This window comes from Petaurus breviceps, unplaced genomic scaffold (assembly GCF_028583685.1).
Source record: "Petaurus breviceps papuanus isolate PSGF00001 unplaced genomic scaffold, PetGlider_PUasm1.0 689, whole genome shotgun sequence".
Lineage (NCBI taxonomy): Eukaryota > Metazoa > Chordata > Mammalia > Diprotodontia > Petauridae > Petaurus > Petaurus breviceps.
In genome coordinates, this window is record NW_027186458.1 from 9,934,583 (window position 1) to 9,942,823 (window position 8,241).

The 8,241-nt window shown below is 56.9% G+C and overlaps 1 protein-coding gene across 1 annotated transcript; it reads left to right on the forward strand.

Annotated features, from left to right (window-relative positions):
• Positions 1-1,439: 1,439 nt before the first annotated feature.
• FGL1 (fibrinogen like 1) lies at positions 1,440-3,820 on the forward strand (the record flags this gene model as incomplete). Its single annotated transcript, XM_069104854.1, is given in 4 exon segments — positions 1,440-1,586; positions 1,697-1,884; positions 2,427-2,445; positions 3,223-3,820. Coding segments are annotated over 4 exon segments (867 nt in total), but the record flags the coding sequence as incomplete, so codon positions are not given.
• Positions 3,821-8,241: the final 4,421 nt, after the last annotated feature.

Below are 8,241 nucleotides of genomic sequence, written 5' to 3' on the forward strand. Positions count from 1 at the left end.
GAGAGAGAGAGAGGGGGAGAGAGAGAGAGGGAGAGAGAGAGAGAGGGAGAGAGAGAGAAAGGGAGAGAGAGGGAGAGAAGGGGAGAGGGGGAGAGAGAAAGAGGGGGAGAGAGAGAGAGGGAGAGAGAGAGGCGACCAGCACTGATGTTCCTGTATTAGTGCACGGGCTGTCACCATGGCTTCCTTTTTCTCCTCTGTAAAACAAACACAACAGAGAAGTTCGGGCCCCAGTGACCCCCAGTGGAAGCAGAAGGCCCCCTGGGATCCCAGAGCCCTGCAGAGCACAGCCTGGGTGCTGGGGCCAGGCAGCCTCTTCTCTCCCCACTTGATACCCAATTTCTCACCTTCTCACCTCCCACTTCTCCAGTGTTTCGAAGCTTACAAAGCCCTGGACATCTATTGTCCCCTTTGAGCCTTGCAACGACCTAGGGAGGCAGCAACTGCCGGTGCCATCTCCATTTTACAGATGAGGAAACTGAGTCTCTGAAAAAAGTGGCCTAGCACACCCACTGTGAAAGTGTCTGAGGCAGGAATTCTGGGTCCCATTGTGGGTGCTCAGTGCGGGCTTGGAGATCCCCAGGGCACTGGCTCCAAGGCAGCCCACTGTATTCCAAGAATGTGGCATCCAGCTGTCCTTCTTGGGAGGCTTTCTGGGACCTCCCGCCTCAGCTGGCCTTTTGTGCAGGCCCTGGCCAACCCTCTGGGACACAGCCCTTCAGCTCAGGTCCTCCAGGGTCTCCCGGTTTCTAGGCAAGGCATCCCCGGTTCCTGCAGCTGACTCCCTTGTCACTGCCTACAGACCCCCTGGAATCTGCCTCCTTTATCTCCTGTGGATCACCCCAACCCCCCACCCCTGTGGTCCTGCTGCTTTTGTGATTATGCTTCTCTGCTCAGATTCTGTGCTCTGGGGAGGCCCTGGGATTTAGCAGAGCCCTGCACTTTCTTTTGGGAAGACCTGAGTTCGAATCCTGCTGGAGACACTAGCTATGTGACCTTGGCCAAGTCACTTAAACTCTCTGAGCCTTGGTCTCCTCACCTATAGAGTGAGATATTAATAGCTCCTCCCTCTCGAGGTGTTTCTGAGAATCAGACGAGGTGAAGCAGGAGAGGTGTTCTGCAAACCCCGGGGCCTTCTTCCAAGGCTAGCTCTTGGGGGGGGGGGGGGCGCGGCGCCGCCCTCTTTCCTTCTGGTGACTTTGTGTCTTTCCTGGTTTCCTTGTGTTCTCATATTTGTGTGGGGAAGAGCATGGCCCATCCCGACCCCACGGTGTGGTTTCTGGCTGGGCTGCCAGGTCCCAGAAGCCCGGCCTCACCGGCGCTCCTGCTGGATCTCACTCCCCTGCTCTAGCTGGCGCAGCCCTCCCTCTCCAAACAGCAGCAGCCAGAGGGGCTCCTGTGGCTCTCCAGAAAGGGAGGGTCTGCTTGGGCCGGGGCTGTGAGCCGCCGTCCGGCTGAGGTCAGCCCGGGCTCAGGCTCAGGGTCCGCTTGTCTGTCCAGGAGACTACACTCTGAAGATCGATCTGGCCGACTTTGAAGGCGAGCGCCGTTTCGCGCAGTATGAAAGCTTCAGGGTTGGCAGTCAGCAGGTAGGACAGGGGCTGTGGGAGCCAGCCGCCCCGTGCCAGGAGGCACACGGTGCCTCGCCCTCTCTCCTCAGGGCCTGGCCCATTCTGAGGTGCCGATTCTGTCCCCTCAGAGTGCCTACGAGCTGAGCTTCAGGGAATACTCAGGCACCGCGGGAGACTCACTGGCCGGGAGCTCTCACCCTGAGGTCCAGTGGTGGGCTAGCCACCTACGGATGAAGTTCAGCACTCGGGACCGAGATAATGACAACTATTCGGGGAGCTGTGCCAAGGAGGACCGCGGAGGCTGGTGGTACAACAGGTCACGGAGTATTTATGAAGCACCTACTGTGTGCAGCCCCGGGGGATGTGCTTGGGACGCATGGGAAGGTAGAAAGCATCCTTTCTGGCCCCCCTTCCCCCCAGGAGCTCACTGTCCAGAGACCCTTCAAACAGCCGGGCCCCAGCGAGCCAGAAACGAGGCCAGTGGGGGATGGCCCTGGAATTAATGGGCTTGGGAAGGTTTCTGGGGGCAGGTGGGACTTTATTTAGCTGGTCTGGGGGAGGCCAGGAGTGGAGATGACAGTGGGGCTGCCCGGGAGACCGTGCTCTGGCTCTTACCCGGGCTGCCTTTGAGCTGCTGAATTTGCAAACAGATTCTTGCCAACCGAGATAGAGAGGGGGCTAGAGGCTGCCTGGAGGCTGGATCCAATGATTAACCCTGTGGGCAGGGTTTCAAGCCAAGTCTGCCTCCCAACCCTGAAGATGGGGGAGTGGGTCAGCTGCAGACAGGATGAGGCCTTGGGCCGGCCTCCAGGGTTCACTCCCAAGCCTCTGTGGACCCCCCTCTACGGCCCTGTCCAGGACAGGGAAGAGTCCAAAGGTGAAGCCTGAGCTGACCAAGAGGCAGGGAAGGGGCCATCTGGAGATGGGGAGAAGGGAGATCAGCCCTAAGTGGCCAGCCTTGCTGATGGGGCTCTTTGGGCTGAAGCCTCCCTGGCTCTGGCCCTTCCTTCTCTAGTCAGTCCTCTGCCCAAAGGCCAAAACAATCATAAACACAGGACGCAGTTAATATGAAGGCATAGCTAGTGTCTACACAGCATCTAAGCACTTTACAAATGTCATCTCACTCAACCCCCATCACTCTGAGAGACGGGCTATTATCCCCATTTTACAGTGGGGGAAACTGAGACAAAGGGCTACTCAGTGTCTGAGGCCAGATCTGAACTTGGGTCTTCCCCGCTGCAGGCTCTGCCTCCCTTCAGAGGGTCCAGAGGATGTGACCCCACAGTATAGAATATTAGAGTGAAGGGAAGGTAGGGAGTTCACCTGAGGAAGGCCATTCCTCAGACTTGTGAATCTGGCCCAATGGGGAGCCAGGCAGAGCCAGGTTCAAATCCTCCTCTGACACAGCAAATGGGAAGCCTGGGAAGTCACCCTCCAGGGCTCTAGGTTACAGAACAAGTGGGTGTTTGCACTGGTGGAGAGGAATTCCTCATCTCAACGGGACTCCCTGCCTCACCTTAAAGACGCGGGTTCCTCTCCCTCCCATCCCCAGGCCTGGCACACTGCACCATCCGAAGAGGAGGCCCAGGAAGGCTTTCTTCCTTAAGCCAGGCGGCTTCCATCCATGACACAGTGTTTTCCATTTCCCTGGCAGGTGTCACGCAGCAAACCTCAACGGTCTGTACTACAGAGGGGCGTACACAGGCGAAACAGACAATGGCATTGTCTGGTACACCTGGCATGGCTGGTGGTACTCTCTGAAATCCGTGGTCATGAAGATCCGGCCCCGTGACTTTGTGCCAAATGTCGTCTAAAAGTGCATGGCCAGCGCTCCTTCCGTGGCGGGCCTTCGATGGGGGGCCGCTGCAGGCCGGGCCGGATGCCATTTATCATTGGCACCTTCAGTGAAAAAATGAGATGGGAAATTAAGTCAATAAATGGTGGTGACCAAACAGGGAAGCAGTGTGGGGGCCCTGCCCTCAGGGAGATGACAGTGGAGTCCCTGAGACAACCCAAGGGAAGCCCAACAAAAGTTGGGTTCTTGTGCCAGAGCTCGGTGGCAGAAAACAGCCCCTGCTTCTGGGAGGGCAATGCCCCGGGGCCTAGCACCAGGTCACCAGGCAGTGACCGTCCATCTGCCCTGGGCCTTGCTAGACTGCAGCCATAGTGCCATGCTCAGCACCAGGGCCAAGTTGGAGGGAGGGTGTGCATAAACTAGAGGCGAAGGGCCAGCAGCGGGTAACCTGAGTGGTGAGGGGAGGAAGAGGAGGCCCAGAGGGCGGTGGTTCTTCAGTCCCCTATTTCTTAGGCATTCTATGGTTTGCAAAGTACTTTGGACCCAACAGTCAAAGTAGCAAGAACAGTAAAGGTGCTCCTTTCTAACATGCTATGAGGCTGTCAAAGCCCTTTTGCAAAGATGCTCTCGTTGGCTCCTCACACCAGAGCTCAGGGATGCCCGTGGGCAGGGGAGCTCTCCCTCACTGGCTCTCCTCTCAGGACACTTCTGCTTGCCTCTCCTATGACTGCAGTGGCCAGCTCCGGGCCCACACACCCAGCCCTCACCTCTCTCCCAAGCCCAGTTCTCATCTCCAGCTTCCTGTTGGGCATTACCTCCTGGATGTCTCAGGGGTGTCCTAAACTCACCGTGTCAGAACCAGCCCTCTGTTTCCCCAGACCCACACCATCTCTGAACCTCTCTTTCTGTCAGGGCCTCTCCCTTCCTCTGGCCACCCGAGTCCACAAGGCCCAGAGTTTGGGAGACCCTTGCCCCAGGAAGGTTCTTGAGCAGAGGTGGGGGTGCACAGGGCTCTCTGATCGGACATGGGCTCCTGGTGCCTCCCTCCTTTCCAAGCCTGTCCTCCTCTTCCTGTGAGGCTCCCAAGATGGGCTCGGAGGCCAAGGCCAGAGACCCGCCCTGGCCTGGTTCACAAAGCTGGCCGCCTCTTTCTCCCCCCACAGGCTGTCTGTTGCCTGTCTGTGCATTCCCAGACCTCGGCCCTGCTTGGCCCATGGTGGTGGGAGGTTCGTGCAAGTTTGCCTACTGACAGACTGCATCTTACCAGACCTCATCATTCCGCTCTCTTTAAAAAGCATCAGCCTTTGCCCAACCCCTCCAAAATCAAGTCAGTGGCAAGCATTGGCAAGTGTGGCTACTGCATGCCGCCCATGGCTAAGCTGCCTCCAGCCCCTCTCTCCTGCCAGAGCCATGTCAGGATTACATGGAATCCCTCCTTCTGGTGATTCCTCGATTCCTCCACCTGCTCTCTCTGGCCTGCTTGGTGTTCTCCAGACACCCACAAAAGACCCTGAGAGATAGCGTGGTCACCCCTCCTCATGAGGGGCAGACAGACCAGAACTGCTGGCTGAGTCGACTCTCAGCTTAGCATTTTCCCGCTCTGAAATGCCATGCCCTATGCTCCGATCTAGAGAGGAAGAATTTACCCAAGCTGGCTCTGAAGCAACTTAATTCCATTCAAAAAACAAGCAAATATCAAGTGCCTGCTGTATACCAGACACTGGGTTAGGCATACAAAGCCCGAAATTAAACAGTGCCTGTCATTAGAAGTTTACTTTCTACTGGGACCCCATCAACATGCAGAGGGTGAGAAAATACAATCTGGTCCAAGCATGAGGAGTGCTGGCAAGGCGTGGGGTGGCATGTTCCCCATTCAATCCCACGTTTCTTTGCGTGGACCTACCTAGTTTAATACATTAATTCGTGGTTATTTCCCTCCACTTTGCCCACAGGCTCATTTTCTAGCCCAAGGGTCTGTGAACTTGTTTCTAAAAACATTGATGATTCTATTCTGTATAAGGGTTTGCTTTGCAATACTGGGGTCCTGGGTGCCCAGGGGGTCCAGGTCGCCCATTCTAGAGTCCGCCTGAGGGCCCATGCAGACTCCGATGATCCCACCTTCCTTTCTGTCTCAGATGCCAAAGGTGCTTGGGTACCCTGGTTTTCAAATGCAGTTTCTAGGTCTGCAATTCGGTAGCAAGGCTTCCTAGGATTCCACACCATTGTTACCTTCTTCAGGTGATTAGGGCTACAGATTATTCAACAATAACTCATTAAACCCAGAACAGTGTCTGGTTCTGGGGATGGAGATGAAGCGTTTCTTAAGTGCGGGCACCGAGATACCAAGATGGAAACCAGACCATCCCTCTCTCACGGAGCAACAGGAGAGTGCCACGGATCCATGTGGTGATGGAGAGGCGCAGGCCATGTTCCCTGTGAGTGGGCCGATCCCTGCTGTCACTGGCAGTGACCAAGAGGTGATCAGGGCATCGATGCCAGGCAAAGGAGGAGGGCCAGGAGATGAGTGTTAGCTCCCTGGGGCAGAGGGGCTGTGCTCAGGGGAAGGGGTGAGAGAAGGGTGAGGAGGGGAAGGTGCAGGCTCCATTGTGGTGGGCCAAGGCAGAGAACCCTACCTTCTGTGGCAGAGCTGAATGTGGGGAGTCCTGCTGTCCCGCAGCAGGGCTGAGAGAATTGTGGGGGCCCTGCTATCCCCCAGCAGGACTGAGAATGCTATCTGCCCAGAAGCTGTGAGTTAAAAGAGAGATGGGGACTCAAAGAGTGGTGGAAAGTAGTCTCCTTTATTGTGTTGAGGGTGAGCCTTTCATAGGACGCTTCCTGATGGCTTTCCCCTGTGGACATTGCGCACTCCAGTGTTCCCAGGCCCGGGGGTGAGAAGACAGTCTAGTACACCTGGCATGGCTGGTGGTACTCTCTGAAATCCGTGGTCATGAAGATCCGGCCCCGTGATCTCCAGGATCAAATCACATCTCCAGGATCCAATCATCACACCTGTGTGCCCATGCTTGAACTCTTCCCTGGGGGGGAGAGGGGGGGAGGGAACCGATCCGGGCCTGTCCACGAGCCCTTTGCCTGAGGGGGCTGATTCAGCCATCACTGGTCCCTGGTCCTCTACACACCATGGCCCCAGCTGAGCCCTGCTGAGACATTCAGGGGCACCCACCCCCATCTTCTGAAAGCATGACTGATTTTTCAAGGCCTCTCTCCTTCCCTTGCTGGCCCTGGACTCTGGGGCGAGCCTCACACTAGATGGAGCTCTCGACCTGCCGCATCTCGCCCAGCGTGGTGACGTGGCACTGGAGAGGCCGCCGAGAAGACCGGGAACTCAGCATCCCGCTTCCTCCCTGGCCCCGCCCCCCATGTGGAGCCAGCCAGCATCTGGCTGGGGGCAGCCCCGGGGACGGACTCTGGGCAGACAGCATCCTTGTCAGGGAGATACTCTGTTCAGTCCAACTCAGTGCACAGAGTGCCTTCTGCAGCCCTGGTGCAGAGGAGGGGGGAGCCCTGGTCTGGCAAGGGTCAGCAGGGCCTCCCTTAGACACTGTCTAGCTGGGCAAGCTCCTAGGCCCCCCGTGCCTCAGTTTCTCTGTCTGTAAAGTGAAGGGGTGGGAGTCAGTGGCCTGTCAGGGCCCTGCTGTGACACATGCTGGCCAGGAGAAAGCCTGTCCATGCCAGAAGGAGCAGAAGGAGCTCCCAACAGCTGAGGAGTGACCAAGAGAGCTTCCCCTGCAGCGGGAGACATCAAAGGGCCGGCGTCCCTCCCCCCACCCATTCCCAGACCCTCATAGTTATAGAGTGCCGGCCTGGGTTATGGGAGTGAAAAGGAAGAAAATGACGTTGTGTTCTGCTTAGAAGTCTTGGAGCTTGATCAGGAAGGACGGGTGCAATTTGTATGGAAATGGCTCTGATAGAAAAAAATGTCCCTGAAGACCAGACTGGAGAAGGACAAGGCCCCAGCCAGAGGGGGCTGCTACCAGGGGTGGGAGCTGAGCAGGACAGGCTTCAGGGAAGTGATGGCCTCCCAGGTGGTCAGGGTTGGCCCTTGGAAGGGGCCCAGGGACTAGAGCCCTCTCCTCATCAAGACTGATTAAGTCAAGGCCGGGGGTGGGGGCCGGAGGAGTCTGGGATACTGCAGAGCTGATGGAGGAGAGGCATGCAGCCTCCGGGGCTCCCAGGGGAGGGCGAGTTCAAGGCTGAGCCTCTCTGTCTATCTGCCTGCCTGTCTGTATGTCAGACTGTCTGCCTGTCTGTCTGTCTGCCTGCCTGTCAGTCTGTCTGCCTGACAGCCTGTCTGCCCCTCTGTCTGTATGTCAGACTGTCTGCCTGTCTGTCTGTCTGTCTGCCTGCCTGTCAGTCTGTCTGCCTGACAGCCTGTCTGCCCATCTGTCTGTATGTCAGACTGTCTGCCTGTCTGTCTGTCTGCCTGCCTGTCAGTCTGTCTGCCTGACAGCCTGTCTGCCCATCTGTCTGTAAGTCAGACTGTCTGCCTGTCTGCCTGCCTGTCAGTCTGTCTGCCTGACAGCCTGTCTGCCCATCTGTCTGTATGTCAGACTGTCTGCCAGTATGTCTGCCTGTCAGTCTGTCTATCTGCCTGTTTGCCTGCTGTAATGGGAATGTAAATTTTAAAGATCTTCCCTGCCCCTAGGCTAAAGTGCACCTGGAGCCTGGGGTGGGAGGCTTGTTTTCAGTAGATACTTTTTGATTGGCCAGTGGGTCCAAAAGGTTGTTACATTCGCTGAGCCAGGAGAAGGCTATATAAGCCCTGATGTGAGGCTTTGTTTTGGGGGCTCACTCTGAGAAGTGTTCTGTGATTTGATTTGGATTCTGGGAAGCCGTTGTCCAGAGCGCCCCCCCCCCCCC